This window comes from Ovis canadensis, chromosome 11, assembly GCF_042477335.2.
Source record: "Ovis canadensis isolate MfBH-ARS-UI-01 breed Bighorn chromosome 11, ARS-UI_OviCan_v2, whole genome shotgun sequence".
In the NCBI taxonomy this organism is placed as follows: domain Eukaryota; kingdom Metazoa; phylum Chordata; class Mammalia; order Artiodactyla; family Bovidae; genus Ovis; species Ovis canadensis.
The window spans coordinates 31357420-31376613 of NC_091255.1; the positions used below are offsets into that span (position 1 = coordinate 31357420).

The 19194-nt window shown below is 43.5% G+C and overlaps 1 protein-coding gene across 1 annotated transcript in view; it reads right to left on the minus strand.

Moving 5' to 3' along the window:
* The window catches only part of PRPF8 (pre-mRNA processing factor 8), a 30787-nt gene extending 25054 nt beyond the window's left edge, over window positions 1-5733 (minus strand). The window contains exons 1-6 of the mRNA XM_069603019.1: window positions 5644-5733; window positions 5338-5448; window positions 4646-4814; window positions 666-830; window positions 361-579; window positions 14-226 (exon numbers count right to left, since the gene is read on the minus strand). Coding sequence (XP_069459120.1) covers window positions 14-226; window positions 361-579; window positions 666-830; window positions 4646-4814; window positions 5338-5437 — 866 coding nt within the window. The 5' untranslated portion in view covers window positions 5438-5448; window positions 5644-5733. The remainder of the gene's footprint in view (window positions 1-13; window positions 227-360; window positions 580-665; window positions 831-4645; window positions 4815-5337; window positions 5449-5643) is intronic.
* Between the last annotated feature and the right edge of the window lie 13461 nt (window positions 5734-19194).

The window sequence follows — 19194 nt, forward strand, 5'->3', positions numbered from 1 at the left end:
CTCTCTAACTTACTGTAGGTTGATGTCTCGAACAAGAGGCTCAAATTTGGGGCCTCCAGGAATGGCCATATTAAGTGCCTTGGATGTAAAAAAGGCCTTCAGATCAAACAGATAGAAGTAATTGTCATCAACCAAGTCTGTCAAGAGCTGATTGGCCAGGCGGTAGAGAGTGGACATCATAGGCAATGTGAACTGCCAGCGCTGGTAAGTGGAACCATTTACATACCTAGGGAAAAAAGAGAGGCCCATATAAGTTCAAGTAGGTGTACCAGCTAGCCAGGTCATGCTACCTACTGGTCTCCCAGGACCGCTCTGGAGTTCCAAACCCTCACAGGAGTGGTAACTCCAACTATCACTCACTTCCGGCTATCCCTTAATGGCTGGTGGTCATAGAACCAGTCTAATACAGGGGCATCCTCCTCAGGGTCCAGCTCTAGCTGAATGGCTTCCAGTGGCTCAACATCTAGGATATTGTCAGCATAGTCCAAAGGTGGCTCTTCATCATCAAAAGGGGGGAAACGCATCCTCTTGAAATGCCTCCTGTCTCTTTTTTCCCGACGCATCATAATCCACATTGACCTGGAAGTCGACAATGTCACGCAACAGTTTCTGCACGGTGTCCCCTCAACTGCCACCACCACACCCCACATTCCAGCCCTTCTCACCCCCACTGGGAGATGTAGACAGGTTCAATGACCCAGGGGATCTCATTGACAAAGGAAATGGCTCCGGTGATGTGGTACAGCACAGGCACATCCCGGATCTGCTCCCAAGGCATAGGCATGTTCTCCAGGAGCTTGAGGACTGCATGTGGCATGTACTTGAGGGCACTGTAACAACAGGAAGAGAGATAATTAGAAACAACAAGGTGTTCTGCTACCTGAGCCATGCAGAGAAGTAACAAGGTACCACAGTATCCGGCCTTACAGTCTAAACTCCTAAGTACAGTACACAGGCCCTCCACAGTATCCGGCCTTACAGTCTAGACTCCTAAATATAGTACACAGGCCCTCTGTGACCAGGAACTCTGCCTCCCCACCTCCAACAGTGCCACTTTTTTTTCTTAAACATCACTGTCCCACAATACTGGGTTTCAGTCCCTCTAAATCATCAGCTATCTCCCTAAAAACAGCTTTTAGGCTATCTCACATCCTATCTCTATGCAGTGAAGTCGCTCAGTCGTGTCCGACTCTTTGCAACCCCATGGACTGTAGCCTACTACGCTCCTCCGTCCATGGGATTTTCCAGGCAAAAGTACTGGAGTGGGTTGCCATTTCCTTCTCCAGAGGATCTTCCTGACCCAGGGATCGAACCCAAGTCTCCTGCACTGTAGGCAGATGCTTTACCGTCTGAGCCTAAATAATAAAATATTCACTACACTTTATTTTAATCATTTGTCTGTTATGTCAGTAGGCCATAAGCTCCAGAAAAACTGTTGCTTCCTGACTGTTGCCATATCCCTGGCACCTAGCACAGTTCTCAAATACTTTTGAAATAAACACAACTTCCGTTGCTGTCTTGGACTAGTTCATGAAATGGCTAACACTTTTGTGTAAAAATGAAAAAGGATCTGCTAAGGTATTTATACCTGTACTCACCCACCTTGGGAAAACAAAAGGACACAAAGACCTCAGGAAGTAACTACCCTCAAACCTGAAGATTCTTGTCACTTAGGAATTACAGGCAACAAGAATGTATGCTTTAATTCACTCAAAGATAAAGACCTCTTATCATAGTGGCAACAGGACAAATTAAAAACTCCAGTCCCAGATCAGGGAAAAGAAACAGAACAACAAAGAACATAACTGAGAACATCTTACATTGTTGGTAGTAACATAAATTGTTACAGTCACTAAGAAGAACAATATGGAGGTTCCTTAAAAAAACTAAAAAGCAGAGCTACCATACGAGCCAGCAATCCTACTCGTGGGCATATATCTAGAAAACCATAATCTGAAAACAAACACAAAACCCAATGTTCACTGCAGTACTACTTCCAACAGCCAGAACGTGAAAACAACCTGGAACACAGATCAACAGATGAAAGGATAAAGAAGACGCAGCACACGCACACTCAGTCCAGTCCAGTCGCTCAGTCGTGGCCGACTCTGCGACCCCATGAACTGCAGCACGCCAGGCCTCCCCGTCCATCACCATCTCCCAGAGTTCACTCAGACTCACGTCCATTGAGTCGGTGATGCCATCCAGCCATCTCATCCTCTGTCGTCCCCTTCTCCTGCCCTCAATCCCTCCCAGCATCAGAGTCTTTTCCAATGAGTCAACTCTTTGCATGAGGTGGCCAAAGTACTGGAGCTTCAGCTTTAGCATCATTCCTTCCAAAGAACACCCAGGGCTGATCTCCTTTAGAATGGACTGGTTTGATCTCCTCGCAGTCCAGGGGACTCTCAAGAGTCTTCTCCAACACCACAGTTCAAAAGCATCAATTCTTCGGCACTCAGCTTTCTTTATGGTCCAACTCTCACATCCATACATGACTACTGGAAAAACCATAGCCTTGACTAGACAGACCTTTGCTGGCAAAGTAATGTCTCTGTTTTTGAATATGCTATCTAGGTTGGTCATAACTTTCCTTTCAAGGAGTAAGCGTCTTTTAATTTCATGGCTGCAATCACCATCTGCAATGATTTTGGAGCCCCTCAAAATAAAGTCTGACACTGTTTCCACTGTTTCCCCATCTATTTCCCATGAGGTGATGGGACCAGATGCCATGATCTTTGTTTTCTGAATGTTGAGTTTTAAGCCAACTTTCTCACTCTCCCCTTTTCACTTTCATCAAGAGGCTTTTTAGTTCCTCTTCACTTTCTGCCATAAGGGTGGTGTCATCTGCATATCTGAGGTGACTGATATTTCTCCTGGCAATCTTGATTCCAGCTTGGGCTTCATCCAGTCCAGCGTTTCTCATGATGTACTCTGCATATAAGTTAAATAATCAGGGTGACAATATACAGCCTTGACATACTCCTTTTTCTATTTGGAACCAGTCTGTTGTTCCATGTCCAGTTCTAACTGTTGCTTCCTGACCTGCATATAGGTTTCTCAAGAGGCAGGTCAGGTGGTCTGGTATTCCCATCTCTTTCAGAATTTTCCAGTTTATTGTGATCCACACAGTCAAAGGCTTTGGCATAGTCAATAAAGCAGAAATGAGATGTTTTTCTGGAACTCTCTTGCTTTTTCCATGATCCAGCGGATGTTGGCAATTTGATCTCTGGTGACTCTGCCTTTTATAAAACCAGCCTGAACATCTGGAAGTTCACGGTTCACATACTGCTGAATCTGGCTTGGAGAATTTTGAGCATTACTTTACTAGCGTGTGAGATGAGTACAATTGTGCGATAGTTTGAGCATTCTTTGGCATTGCCTTTCTTTGGGATTGGAATGAAAAGTGACCTTTTCCAGTCCTGTGGCCACTGCTGAAATTTGCTGGCATATTGAGTGCAGTACTTTCACAGCATCATCTTTCAGTATGCTATGTGTGTATCATATTTCAGTATGATATGTACATCATAATGTACATATACATTAGTACAATGGAATATCACTCAGCCATAAAAAAGGAAATAATGCCATTTGTAGCAATACAGATGGACCTAGAGATTATCACACTGAGTGAAGTCAGACAAAGGAGAGATATTGTATGACATCCCTATATGTGGAATTTAACAACAAATGGAATCAACATTTCCAGGAGAAATATCAATAACCTCAGATATGCAGATGACACCACCCTTATGGCAGAAAACAAAGAACTAATAAGCCTCTTGATGAAAGTGAAAGAGGAGAGTGAAAAAGTTGGCTTAAAACTCAACATTCAGAAAACTAAGATCACAGCATCTGGTCCCATCACTTCGTGGCAAACAGATGGGGAAACAATGGAAACAGGAGAGACTTTATTTTCTTGGGCTCAAAAATCACTGCAGATGGTGACTGCAGCCATGAAATTAAAAGATGCTTGGTCCTTGGAAGAAAAGCTATGACCAACCTAGACAGCATATTATAGAGCAGAGACATTACTTTACCAACAAAGGTCCGTCCAGTCAAAGCTATAGTTTTTCCAGTAGTCATGTATGGATGTGAGAGTTGGACCATAAAGAAAGCTGAGCGCCGAAGAATTGATGCTTTTGAACTGTGGTGTTGGAGAAGACTTTTGAGAGTCCCTTGGACTGCAAGGTGATCCAACCAGTCAATCCTGAAGGAAATCAGTCCTGGTGCTGAAGCTGAAACTCCAGTACTCTGGTCACCTGATGTGAAGAACTGACTCATTAGAAAAGACCCTGATGCTAAGAAAAATTGAAGGCAGAAGGAGAAAGGGACGACAGGATGAGATGGTTGGATGGCATCACCGACTCGATGGACATGAGTTTGAGCAAGCTCTGAAAAATTGGTAACGGACAGGGAAGCCTGGTGTGCTGCAGTCCATGGGGTCACAAAGGATGGGTCACGACTGAGTGACTGAACTGAGCAACAAAAGACACAAATGAACTTTAAATGGATAACCACCGAGATGAGCTGTCTGAGAACATTAAAAGTCCCAAAATGACAGCAGCTCTCCAGGACTGAAACATAAGAGACAGGCAGAACGAAAAGGGACCAAATTCCAAATGAAATAATTCCAGGATAGTCTTACCCCAAGTACACCCTTTTATCATGCCGAAACTTCCTGTTGGTCATGTCTCCATGGTCTCGGATGATCTTCCTGACATGTTCTGGAGGCATGTCTTCCTTCTGCGCATCCACAAATCCAAACTTCCGCTTTTCGGCATAGCGCTTGGCCTGCAATTGTTGCCATTTTCGGGCTGCAAAGACACCTCAGTTTAAAGATCTGCACACCATTCGCTTCATCTCCCCCCACCTCTCACCCTAAACTGAGTTTCTGTCAGGATGCGTGACAGTGGGTGGGCATCCAGAAGGAACACTCCCTGCCAATTCTCTTGTCAACTTGCTCTGCTTTACCTTTTTAAATTTTTGCCAGCCATTTATCATTGACTGGTATTTTTGGAACAACTAATGAAACCGGTTTTGTTTTATAAACTATGTCCCTTTGCAATTTAAACCCTGTAAGGGAAGGGGTTTTGTCTGTATCACTATTGTATCCCCATTGTCTGGATCAATGCCTACAAGTAATAGGCACTTAAAAAAAAAAAAGGATGGTTTCAGATACTCGATTAGATGAAAAAATAAATGGGGGCTAATAAGTGCACTAACCTAATGTTTTGACACCTGACAAAACCGGGGAAGGGGTCAAACCCGCTACGCGCACGCGCACGCGCACACTGGCACACCCGCCCCCAGGCGCCTCTACCGCCCGCTTTTCTTCACCTTTCTCCTGCAGCTTCTCTTCCGACATGTAGTCTGGCAGCGGGGCTAGTGGGCCAGGCACCGGGTTACCCGGCCCTCGGTAAGGAAATACTCCGGCCATGCCCGGAGAATCTGGGGAGCAGCAGAAGAAAAAAAATTTAACGAACAGGGCCCAGGCCCTCAAGAGGGGCCACAGAAACACGTCGAAACCCCCCGCCTGCAATTCCGCCTCGCTCAGAGTGCGCCGGCCCAGTCCGTCTGGCCGCTCAGCCCCAACCTAACCTCGCCTCGCCTCCCGCAGCCTGGCCCTTACAGTCCGCCACGCACCCCTTTAGCCCCTCACACAGACGGCCGCTTTTCAGCAAGGCAATGGCGGCAAGCCTACGTCCGCTCCGCGTTCCCAAAGCCAGGAAGTACGCAACCCAGGTTCAGCGGTTGACCCAATAGGCGCCAAAGTACTCAGGCGGTTTGGCGAACTCACCAATTACAGTTGCAATTCGGGCAGGAAGGGGCGGGACCAAAGATGGAAGTATTGAGCGCGAGGAGGTGTGGTTGGAATGGATGCAAGCCCCTCCTTCCGCTTTTTTAGAACAGTTTCTAGGGCCTCAGCTGCGACTGGCCTGAAAGTGAAAGTGTTAGTTGTTCAGCCGTGTGGAATTCTTTTAAACTCCACGGACTGTAGCTCGCCAGGTACTTCTGTTCATGGGATTCTCCAGGCAAGAATACTGGAATGGTTGCCATTCCCTTCTCCAGGGGCTCTTCTTGACCCAGGGATCGAACCCGGCCTCCTGTATTGCAGGCAGATTTTTTACCGTCAGAGCTACCGGGGAAGCAACTTTGCGACTCGCCTGGGGCCACAGGAAACCCAGGCTTCCAGAATTTTAATAAATTTGTCGAAATTTGGGGCTTCCCAGGTGGCTCAGTGGTAAAGAATCCGCCTGCCAATGCAGGATTGTCAGGAGACACGGGTTTGATCCCTCGGTTGTGAAGATCCGCTGGAGGAAATGGCAACGCACTCCAGTATTCTTACCTGGAGAATCCTATGGTCAGAGAAGCCTGACGGGCTACAGTTCACGGGATCGCAAGGAGTCAGACACGACTGAACACGCATGCACGTGGAAATTTGTACTTTACTCTGTGTCTAGTCTTATGTATTTAGACTTGACTTGACGTGCAATATTAACTCCGAGTCAGTCAGTCTTTTGTTCATGTGTTCAGTCGTTAATTCAGCCATCATTTATTGAAGGCTCACTAATGTATCAGGGGTTGGGGAGAGGGGAAAGCCAACTGCAAGGAGCTCAACAGGTAGCCCTGAGGTAGACAAGAACCGGAGCTCTTGTGATGCTCTGTGATAGGAATTCGGGGGCAGGGTATTTAACCCTTTGTTGTCAAGGAGGAGTTAGTCAATGAACCGTCAAAATAAAAGAGGTGGTGGGGAACTACATTGCAGAAAATTTTCTCCCCCTCCCTCTTCATTCCTATTTTCTGTCTCTGGCAACCCTATGGAGGGTATAATGAACACCCTATAACTCCTTCTGAACTCTTTAGTTGTGTCTTTCTGCTTGAATTGCCCTACATCTCCTTGACTTCTTTGTTTTACGTTTCATCCTTCTTGCTCCATTTTTGGTAACAACGTTGAATCTGACTTAGATCAGTTTGTTCAAACACTCACAAAGTTTATTGTGGAGGATGTAGAGGACTTGTAATCCTTACAGCTTCTTCATCTAGATGGTAATTTAGGACTCACAGGAGAAAGTGACACCTATGCAAAGGAGAGTCCAGGCCATTGCAGGCTGGTGTGGAGGTTTTTGTAGTTCAAAGAAGAGAGGAGCAGTATTAGAGATGTGTTGGAGATGGGTGATTTAAGGGATTTGAGGAGGTGAAGAAAGAAGAAGGGAAAAGGAATCCCAGGTGGTGGTAAATTCTAAGAGAGTTTGGAAAGAAAAAAAATATGGCATGTTCTGAAAGCAACTAACAAATCAACCTGGCTGCAATAGAAAGTCCAGTGTCATCTTTATTATGTTCATCATTGTCAGTGTCGTGAAGTCCTTAGCACTTGTATAAGGTTCACTGTATGCCAGGCATTATTCTAAAACCTGTTAAAATTCTAATATCGTCTGTTTTAGTTAATGGTATTGTACCAATGTCAGCTTCCTAGTTTCGATTGTCCTACTACTGTTATGTCCTGTTGCTAGGTAAGAAGTTCTCAAGTAGGTGAAGGGTACACAGGGACTCACTGTTCTAAATGGCATTATTGAGAAATAATTTGCACTCCATAAAGTTCACCTGTTTAAAGTATACAATCCAATGGCTTTTAATATATTTACAGAGTTGTGCAATTACCACTACCTAATTCTGAAACATTCTCAAAAGAAACCATGTACCTATTAGCATTCACACCCCATTTCTTCCCACCTCCTTCTCCTCAACCCTTCAGTTCAGTCACTCAGTCATGTCCAACTCTTTGAGACCCCATGGACTGCAGCACACCAGGCTTCCCTGTCCATCACCAACTCGCAGAGCTTACTCAAACTCATGTCCATCGAGTCGGTGATGCCATCCAACCATCTCATCCTTGTAGTTCCCTTCTCCTCCCACATTCAATGTCTCCCAGCATCAGTCTCTTTTCTAACGAGTCAGTTCTTCACATCAGGTGGCCAAAGTAGTGGAGTTTCAGCTTCAGCATCAGTCCTTTCAGGGAACACCCAGGACTGATTTCCTTTAGGATTGACTGGTTGGATCTCCTTGTAGTACATGGGACTCCCAAGAGTCTTCTCCAACACCACAGTTTAAAAGCATCAGTTCTTTGGTGCTCAGCTTTTTTTATGTCCAACTCTCACATCCATACATGACTACTGGAAAAACCATAGCCTTGACTAGACAGACCTTTATTGGTAAAGTAATGTCTCTGTTTTTTAATATGCTGTCTAGGTTGGTCATAGCTTTTCTTCCAAGGACCAAGCATCTTTTAATTTCATGGCTGCAGTCACCATCTGCAGTGATTTTTGAGCCCAAGAAAATAAAGTCTCTCACTATTTCCATTGTTTCCCCATCTGTTTGCCATGAAGTGATGGAACTGGATGCCATGATCTTAGTTTTCTGAATGTTGACTTTTAAGCCAACTTTTTCACTCTCGTCTTTCACTTTCATCAAGAGGCTCGTTAGTTCTTTGCTTTCTGTCTTAAAGGTGGTGTCATTTGCATATCTGAGGTTATTGATATTTCTCCCAGCAATCTTGATTCCAGCTTCTGCTTCATCCAGCCCAGCGTTTCTCATGATGTACTCTGCATTTAAGTTAAATAAGCAGGGTGACAATATACCCAGTTGTGGATGTGACTGGTGATGTAAATAAAGTCTGATGATGTAAAGAGCAATATTGCATAGGAACCTGGATTAGGTCCATGAATCAAGGCAAATTGGAAGTGATCAAACAGGAGATGGCAAGAGTGAACATCGACATTTTAGGAATCAGCGAACTAACATGGACTGGAATGGGTGAATTTAACTCAGATGATCCATTGTATCTACTACTATGAGCAAGAAGCCCTTAGAAGAAATGGAGTAGCTGTAGGGTAAGGGAGTTAGAAAAGGCGAGGTTTGGAAAAAGAATGAGACTGGCACTTTCCAGGAACAGATACCTTTGATGAGGTGAGAAGGGGCAGCAGTCAGATTAGTGAGCTACTGCACTAACCCAAGAAAAGAGTAAGTATATTAGACGTATATGTGGAACTCTATTGTCTTAAGGGGGCCTGTTCCTATCCCAGGTTGTTTGGAGTAGTTATCTCTTAAACGGCTAGGACAAGGAATTCTGGAGATCAGCCAGAGGCTGGACAAGCTGGGAGCTAGGTGTAATCAACCTTAAAGTCCATTTTCCTTTCCTTTGGGTGAGAGAGTTCTTTGTTTTGCATAGAATGGTGGGGAGGACCCAGAGGGGAGTTTTAACTCCAGGCTATTTTGAGTCTTGTAACTTTCCCTCAGTAGCCCTTATAGTAAACAAGAGTCTGAAATGCAGTACATGGATGCAATCTCAAAAACGACAGAATGATCTCTGTTCGTTTCCAAGGCAAACCATTCAATATCACAGTAATTCAAGTCTATGCCCCAACCAGTAATGCTGAAGAAGCTGAAGTTGAACAGTTCTATAAAAACATACAAGACCTTCTAGAACTAACACCCAAAAAAGATGTCGTTTTCATTATAGGGGACTAGAATGCAAAAGTAGGAAGTCAAGAGATACCTGGAGTAACAGGCAAATTTGGCTTTGGAGTACAAAACAAAGCAGGTCAAAGGCTAATAGGGTTTTGCCAAGAGAACGCACTGGTCATAGCAAATACCCTCTTCCAACAACACAAGAGAAGACTCTACACATGGACATCACCAGATGGTCAATACCAAAATTAGATTGATTATATTCTTTTCAGCCAAAGATAGAGAAGCTCTACACAGTCAGCAAAAACAAAACCAGGAGCTGACTATGGCTCAGATCATGAACTCCTTATTGCCAAATTCAGACTTAAATTGAAGAAAGTAGGGAAAACCACTAGACCATTCAGGTATGACCTAAATCAAATCCCTCCTCACCCCTAGGCAAATACTAATCTACTTTTTTTCTCTATAGATTTGCCTGGTCTGGATATTTCATATAAATGGAATCATAAGATAGTGACTTTTTAACTTTTGTGACTGGCTTCTTTTACTTAGCATATCTTTGAGGTTCATCCTTGTTGTATCACATATGTTTTCTTTGGAGAAATGTCCTTTCAGATCCTTTGCCTGTTTTAAAATGGAACTGTCTCTATGTATTCTAGATACAAGTTCCCTGTTATATATATGATATACACAATTTTTCTCCTATTCTTTGGATTATCTTTTCACTTTCTGGGTGATATTCTTTGAAGCACAGACATTTTTAATTCGTATGAAGCCTAACTTATCAAATCTTCTATTGCTTATGACTTTGGTGTCATATCTTAGAAATCATTGCCTAACCCAAGTCACAATGGTGCAATCCTGTGTTTTCTTTCAAGAGTTTTATAGTTTCAACTCTTACCTATTTATGATTCACTTTGAATTCATTTTGCATAGGGGTCCAAATTCATTATTTTGCATATAGATATCCAATTGTTTCAGCACCCTTTGTTAAAAAGACTACTCTTTGTTCTTTGTCAAAATTCAACTGACCATTTGTTTGTTTCTGAACTCTCAATTCTGTCCCGTTGAGCTATATGTTTATCTTTATGCTCTCTCTGCTATTTTTGCAACTTCCATGTGAGTCTAAGTGAAGTGAGGTCACTCAGTCGTGTCCGACTCTTTGCAACCCCATGGACTATAGCCTACCAGGCTCCTCCCTCCATGGGATTCTCCAGGCAAGAGTACTGAAGTGGGTTGCCAGTTCCTTCTCCAGGGGATCTTCCCGACCCAGGGATCAAACCCAGGTCTCCCGCATTCCAGGCAGACACTTTAACCTCTGAGCCACCAGGGAAGCCCAGGTGAGTCTAAAAAGTATTTCAAAACAGTTGATAAATCAGATAACTTAATCCTCAAAACAACCTTATGAAATAGATATTATTATCTCCATTTTACTGATGAGAAACCCAGACTCAGAAAGGTTGAGTAACCTGCCTTGGGGCACTTGATTAATTGCATAAACTATGTGTCAGGCTCTCTCTAACTTATATGCAACTGTTCATTTAATTGTCACAATTCAGTCAGGTAGGTGCTATTATTTAGCCTCATTTTGTAGATGAACAAACTGAAGCTCAGGGAAACCGAGTTTCTTGCTTAAGGCCACACAGACAGCAAATAATAGAGATGGTAAATAATGGCTCTGGAGCTTGTGGGGTTTTTTTTGTTTTGTTTTGTTTTGTTTTGTTTGGCTGTGTTGTCAAGATCTTTAGTTGCAGTGTGCAAGCTCAGTAGTTGCTCTGCAGCATGTCGGATCTTGGATCAAACCCACGTCCCCTACATTACAAGGTGGATTTTTAAACACTGGACCACCAGGGAAGTCCCTGGAACTTCTGTTCTTAACCGTACTGCTATATCATCTTCTATGTTCTTCTCAGAAACATAAATGATACAGATGAGAAAATTGGGACCAAATCAAAGCTGGTCTTGAATTCCAAACAGAGTTTTGACCTAATTGCCAATGATTTCCAAACTTTTTCTTTTAAAGATGGAAAACACTTGTGTCAACAAAATAATTTGCAAATGAAGAAACTAAAGACTAAAAGAATTAAGAATTTCTCTTAATGTCTTGTAACTGATCAAACACTGTATGTCTTGAGTTAACCTGATGAAGTTCAATTGAGTAGGAAAGTGACCAAACCAGAAACAGATCAGAACAGAAAATATTAGCTGCCAGTGTTATTAATTGCAGCCAAACCAGTCTCCTCATTGTTTAAGAAGTTTAAAACTGGACTTGGAGGGGTCTATGGATCATATAGGTCAGGGTCCCCAGTCTTTTTGGCACCGCGGATCAGTTTCATGGAAAACCATTCTTTCACAACCAGGGTTGAGGGGAATGGTTTCAGGAAAATTCAAGCACATGATATTTATTGTGTGTCATATGTGTTAGTTGCCTAGTCGTATCCGACTCTTTGTGACCCCCCACCCCCCACCGCCCTGCTTTGTGACCCTGTGGGCCATAGCCTGCCAGGCTTCTCTGTCCATGGGATTTTACAAACAAGAATACTGGAGTGGGTAGCCATTCCCTTCTACAGGGGATCTTCCCAACCCAGGGATGGAACCCAGGTCTCCTGCATTGCAGGAAGACTCGTTACCATCTGAGCCACCATTAAGCATCAGATCCTGGAGTTTGGGGACCCCTGATATAGATGAAGGAGTCTTCTGGCTTAAAATATGCAAGTGGCAGTCTAGGAACACAGAAGAGAGGTTGACCCGTCAGTTCATGAGAAAGCCAGGAGAAAGAATCTGCACATAGAAAAAAGAATAACAGAAAACTGATGAGGAGGGCTGGAGAAACACATGGCCTGGAATAAGAAAAGGCCTTAAAACCCAGGGAGGGCACAGCTGGAAAAATTGGAAGAGGCACACAGGAAGGAAGACTTTCAAGAAAAAGAAGCCCTCTGTCATGTGAAATGATGTATGAGGTAGAAGAAGACGGAGAAAGGATACAAGCTCGAAAAGAGTTTTCTGACCTAGGAGAGCAGTGTCATAAAAATAAGGGGAGAGGAAGCTTCTCCGGTGCCAAGGAGGATCATGAAACAATGGAGGAAATGGGAATCCACCATTCATTTGAAAATTTGGACATGAAAAAAGATAAGAATTTAAACCAAGCAAGATGGTTAAGAGAAATTGAGATGAGAAAGAAGGTAGATTAGAATCACAGAACCAACAAAGACATCAGAGATTGTCATGCCCAAATTCCTCTTCAATGCAGGATGTCTTTGCAAAGTATGCTTAACACTGAAAAGATTTCATTCTGCAAAGGCTTAATGCACACCTCCCGGTGCTGGCCTTGCCAGGGTGCCCAGATATAGAGGAGAGCAGACCAAACAGAGGCCATGTGTGGTGGGAGCTTGTATTCTAGATGGGAACACAGATGTTAAATAGCTAGCTATACATTTAAGATTTTCATAGTTTTTGTTGTGTTGTTCTACCAGTTTATTGCTACCAACCCATCTCCCTCCACCCTCCTCAGGCGTGTGTGCTCAGTCATGTGACCCCATGGACTGTAGCCCGCCAGACTCCTCTATCCGTGGACTTTTCCAAGCAAGAATATTGGAGTGGGTTGCCATGTCCTTCTCCAGGGAAGATTGTTAGTTTTTACAAAGTTAAAAGAGTCTTATAGAACTTGTTCCAATGGTTTGTTCCAAAGCACAGCCAACAATGCTCCCTCTATTTCTCTCTCCCCAAAAGAAATCACTTTTACCAATTTTAGCTGATTATTTTGGCCTGTTTTTCTGTTTCACCAAGCAATAAGCTTATATTGCTATTTCTCGACTTTCTACTTTGCGGCATTATCTGCTCACTTTCCACTGTAGAAGATGAAGATCCTGGGAATTCTCTGGCCGTTCGGTGGTTAGGACTTTGTGCTTTCACACCTGTGAGGGGTGGGGGACAGGTTCAATTCCTGGTTGGAGAACTAAAATCCCACAAACACACAAAGCAACCACACACACATAAAAAAATGGAGCTCCAACTCTCCCCTTAGCCTCTCATATGCGTGTATGTGCTTATACACTACCCCATACTCCCAATATGATTAGGTAACTTTGGTGAGATTAATAATCAAGGTTTACATAACTGTGCAGGCAGTAGTAATAGCTAGTCCTTATGGAGCATTTACGCTGTGTCAGGAACTTTTCTAAGCATGTTAACATTAATTCATTTAATTCTCATGATAATCCTATTATTGTCCTTCCATTATACAAATAAGGGAACTGGGGCACAGAGAGGTCAAGTAACTTGCCCAAGACCACGTAACTAGTAAGTGGAAAATCTGGGATTTAAATCCAAGTATTCTGGCTGTAGAAGCCAGGACCTATTGTACACCCTGGCTTTCTGTGAAGGACTCAGCAGTACTGGAGTGCATGCCCAGCCTCTGAGATGCTCAATTATTTCCTAAGTTTTCAAGTACAGCCCTACCTCCTGGGCAGACATCACCCCTTTGCTAAGGATCCAGGCTATAGGGAGGGAACCTGCACCTTCCCTCCCTCTTCCCCAAAGTTGCCCTCTCTCCCTCCCCTCTGTCAAGTGCAATCACTTCCAGCTGGCTGCTATTATCACTACTTTATATGAAGTTAAAATGTAAAACAAACACGGTTCAGTGGTTAGGACTTCGCCTTCCAATGCAGTGGGTGTGGGTTCGATCTCTGGTCAGGGAGCTAAAATCCCATGTGACTTGCGGCCAAAAAAATCAAACAAACCAAAACATAAAACAGAACCAATAGTGCCACAATTCAATAAAGACATTAAAAAATGGTCCACATTAAAAAAAATCTTGAAAAAAGTAAAAACAATTACGCACACAAACTCTATTATGCCACTCTGTTCACAGGCACCCACAGATTTGCAGCTTACTTATTCAAGTAGTAAACTATGATTACATTTCCTTTTCTAAGCAACTGTTTGTTTTTCCCATAGTTAGTAGCTGTATTTGCTTAGTTTTTTGTTGTTATTTTCTATGGATTCTTTGCCAACTCCTGCTCTGGCTGTTCATTAGCTTTTAAATCTGTTTTAAAATGTTCAGACATATAAGGTAGTCTATCGATTTCACCTTCCCCTGCAAAAAAAGTCTTTCCCAGAGCTTCATGACCTGCTGCAGCATATCCAAGTCTCTCTCTCTATTTGTTGTATAGCTCTCTTCCTAGGATCCCCTTTCACCATCAACCTGGGAAGTCCTATCATCTATGTTGGATCTCTTGTTTTCTATTAATGTGGCTGGGTCTTCTTTCTTGGTTGACTTCCTTAATTTGATGGGGTGTATTTTCTAGTGGCTTTCTGAGAAGGGTTCATGGTAGATAAATGTTTTTAGACTTTGCATGCCTGAAAATACCTTTATTCTGCCCTCATACTTAATTGATGGTTTGACTGGATATCTTATTCTATTTCCTTCAAATTTTTGGTGAAGTTGCTTGATTGCCTTTTAGCTTCCAGTGTGTTGTTTAGAAGTTCGATGTCATTTTGATTCCTGGTGTTTGTATGTAACATTTCCCTCTTCCCCTCTGAAGCATTCATCTCAATGTTCTGAAATTTAATTCTGTTGTTGCTCGATGTGAATCTGTTTTCTTTCACTCTTCTGGGAATTTCAATGATCCATCAGTATGGCAACTCATGTTCTCTGGTTTTGAAATTTTTCTTTCATGATTTCATTTATGATTTCCTTTTTCTTTTCTGTCTTTCCTTCCTTTTTCTCAGTTTTCTCTTTCTCTTCATTATTTTGATGTCGGGTGTCTTGGACTGGTACCATGATTGTCTCATTTTTCTTCCTAATATCTTCTTTCTGGGAGATTTTCTCAACTTTATTTTCTAACTCTTCCATGAATTTTTCATTTCCAATAGCACACTTCTAAATGCTCTTTTAATTCTGACTGGATTTTAGAAAATTTCTGGTAGCACATTATTTCATGCTTACAATATATTCTCTTATCTCTCTGAGGAAAATAATGAGTTTTTCTCAAGTTTTATTTTCCATGAATAGCCTTTGCTCTCTCTGTCTTTTCCCCTGTTTTTCACATTCTACATTTTTCATGTTAGAGGCTTTCCTCAAGAGCTCATAATCAGTCCTTCTATTAAACTTGTAATAAGCACTTCCAATGAGAAGTGAGAATGTATAAGATAAAGGGGGTGGAGTAGAAGGAGGGGAGCCAGGAAGGCGGAAACGGGAAAATGGAAAGCCTACCAGGCATTGGGCATTGCCTGCGCAAGGTCCTGAGAAAGGAAGGAACGCGCCATATTTTATCAACTGAATAAAGCCACACAAAGAGTGACACAGCGGGAGTTCCCCGGCAGTCCAGCGATCAGGACTCAGTGCGTTCACTGCCAGGGCTGGGTTCAAATCCTGGTCAGGAAACTAAGTCGCATGGCAGGGTGGAAAAAAAAGGGGGGGGCAGTGAAACAAAGTACCATGGGGCTCCCTTGATAGTCTAGTGGTTAAGAATCCACCTGCCAAAAAAAAAAAAAAGAATCCACCTGCCAATGCAGGGAACATGGCTGCCATCCCTGGTCTGGGAGGTTGCCACATGCAGAGAGGCAACTAAGCCTGGGCACCACAATTACTAAAGCCTATGAGCCCTAGAGCCTGCGCTCCCCAAGAGAGAAACCGCTGCAATGAGAAACCCGCACATGACAACGAGAGCATAGCCCCTGTTCCCCGCCGCTGCCAGTGTTGAAGACCCAGCACAGCCAGAAATAAACCCTAAAAACAAAAAGACAGTACCACAAATCTGGACAGTAGACAAGGGTCACCATGCAGAAGCCTACAGGTCGTATCATGAATTATGCCTCTCTCTGAAAAAGAAAGAACACTGGATGCATTAAGCAGAGAATGGCCTGATCCAATTTGCATTTTAACAACCATAGACTGATCACTGTGGGGAAAGTAGCCACTAGGCCATCATCATGTCACCTAAGGTAGAGATGACGGTGACTTCAGCCATAAGTCAAAGAGAAATGGAAAGGTATGAATGTGAAAGCCATTCTGAACTCGGTGACTAATTGGACATGTGTGGGAGTGGTATGGCTTGAGGATGATTCTTAAGTTCCTGTCTTAACCAGTGAGTTGATGGCAGTGCTATGTACAGACCAGGAGCACAGCAAAGGGTGCAGGTCCGGGAGGAAACATCCTGGACAAACCCTTGAATGTCAGAATGCAACAATCCCTTCCTCAACATGTCATCAGGTCATCCTCAATCTGTGGATGACCCATTTCTACATCCCTTACCTCTGGTTTCCCTCCTTTGGATGACTCCTACTTTCTCAATTTCCCACCTTAAAATTTTTTTAAAAACTTGTTTGGCTGTGCTGAGTCTTAGTTGCGGCATGCAAGATCTTTGATCTTCATTGTAGCATGCGAACTCTTAGTTTCGGCATCTGGGTTCTAGTTCCCTGACCAGGGAGCAAACCTGGGCCCCCTGCATTGGGAGTTCAGAGTCTTAGCCACTGGACCATGAGGGAAGTCCCTCAATTTCCCACTTTAACCATATCCTCCCTGTAGCTCCCTGTAGCCTGATCTCTGCCTTGTTTACTGTTACATCACCTATGTTCCAAACACATAGTAGGACATTCATAAATACTTGCTGAAAGGAAAAATAGAGTAGTGTGTGCCACTCATACTTAGAGCCACAAAATAAAACAGCACATTTTCGTGGATCCTGACACCAACAGTTTCACATGACATTTAGTAAAATTAAAAAAAAAATTTTTTTTCAAGTATTACAACTTTTAAGTGATTTCAAATGTTATTTTATGTTAAAAGAGATGGGAAAAGATTTTGAAGCAGACTTCAAAGTTCACATGAATTTTTAATATTCAATATATGTCAAAGAAACCCTGCAGCAGCTACCCTAGGCTAGGCCCCCCTCTCTCCCTCCCCTCATTTCCTCCATGCTCCCAGCCCCCCACCCTTGCTTGCTGCCAGGGTGGAAACATTTGGATTCTAGGAAGAGCTGGGGTTAGGGAAGGAAGAGCACAAGCGTGAAGAAAACAACGTCTGGACAAGCTGCTGAGGGAAGCTAATGAAGGGCTGAAGGGCAGTATCTTTCTGGGCCAACACAGCAGCAGGAATCTGTGGCATCCTTGTTCCTTGGCTTCTCCGTCCTCTGGTGGTGCCCTGACCTGGGATCTGGGGCACAGCGGGCCTCTGTGCCAGTCTCTCAGCCCCAGGGATTAGCAGTGCCAACCAGCGAAGTTCAAGGAGGTGAAGGAGCCCTTCCAAGGGCACAGGCTGGCAGGTCAGAATGACAGGACAAAGTTTAATCCAAAGGAATCATTTGCCAACCTTGGAATGTCAGCTACTATGCCAGAACCTGTGTGGGGGCTGGACGGTGACAGGGTGGAAGAACTGCTGCAGGAATCTCGCATTTCACTCTGTAAGAACGACCTCCTAGGGACTTCCCTGGGAACCTGGTGGTGAGGACTCAGTGCTTCGAATGCAGGGGGCACAACTTCCATCCCTAATCAGTGACCTAAGATCCCACATGCCATACTGCATGACCAAAAAAACAACAAAAAAAAGAATGACCTCCTATTCTTCTACTCTTAAAGCCCACATGGCCTGCATTCTTATCTCAATGAAAAGAGCTCATTCAGTCTGAGAATCACTTTCATTTCAGCGTCTACTTCCTGTGGAAGATGTGACCAGGGAAGGTTTGTCCCCCATCTGGTTCAGTTCAGTTCAGTTCAGTCGCTCAGTTGTGTCCAACTCTTTGGGACCCCATGAACTGCAGCACGCCAGGCCTCCCTGTCCATCGCCAACACCCGGAGTTTACCCAAACTCATGTCCATTGAGTTGGTGATGCCATCTAACCACCTCATCCTCTGTCGTTCCTGTCTCCTCCTGCGTTCAATCTTTCCCAACATCAGGGTCTTTTCAAATGAGTCAGTCCTTTGCATAAGTGACCAACGTATTGTTATTTCAGCTTCAGCATCAGTCCTTCCAATTAATATTCAGGACTGATTTCCTTAAGGATGGACTGGTTGGATCTCCTTGCAGTCCAAGGGACTCTCAAGAGTCTTCTCCAACACCACAGTTCAAAAGCATCAATTCTTCAGCACTCAGCTTGCTTTATGTCCAACTCTCACATCCATACATGACTACTGGAAAAACCATAGCCTTGACTAGATGGACCTTTGTTGGCAAAGTAATGTCTCTGCTTTCTAATATGCTGTCTAGGTTGGTCATAACTTTTCTTCCAAGGAGTAAGCATCTTTTAATTTCATGGCTACAATCACCATCTGCAATGATTTTTGGAGCCCAAAAAAAAAAAGTCTGACACTGTTTCCACTGTTTCCCCATCTATTTCCCATGAAGTGATGGGACCAGATGCCATGATCTTAGTTTTCTGAATGTTGAGTTTTAAGCCAACTTTTTCACTCTCCTCTTTCATTTTCATCAAGAGGCTCTTTAGTTCTTTGCTTTCGATCATAAAGGTGGTATCATCTACATATCTGAGGTTATTGATATTTCTCCTGGCAATCTTGATTCCAGCTTGGGCTTCATCCAGCCTAGTGTTTCTCATGATGTACTCTGCATATAAGTTAAATAATCAGGGTGACAATATACAGCCTTGACATACTTCTTTTCCTATTTGGAACCAGTTTGTTGTTCCATGTCCAGTTCTTACTGTTGCTTCCTGACCTGCATATAGGTTTCTCAAGAGGCAGGTCAGGTGGTCTGGTATTCCCATCTCTTTCAGA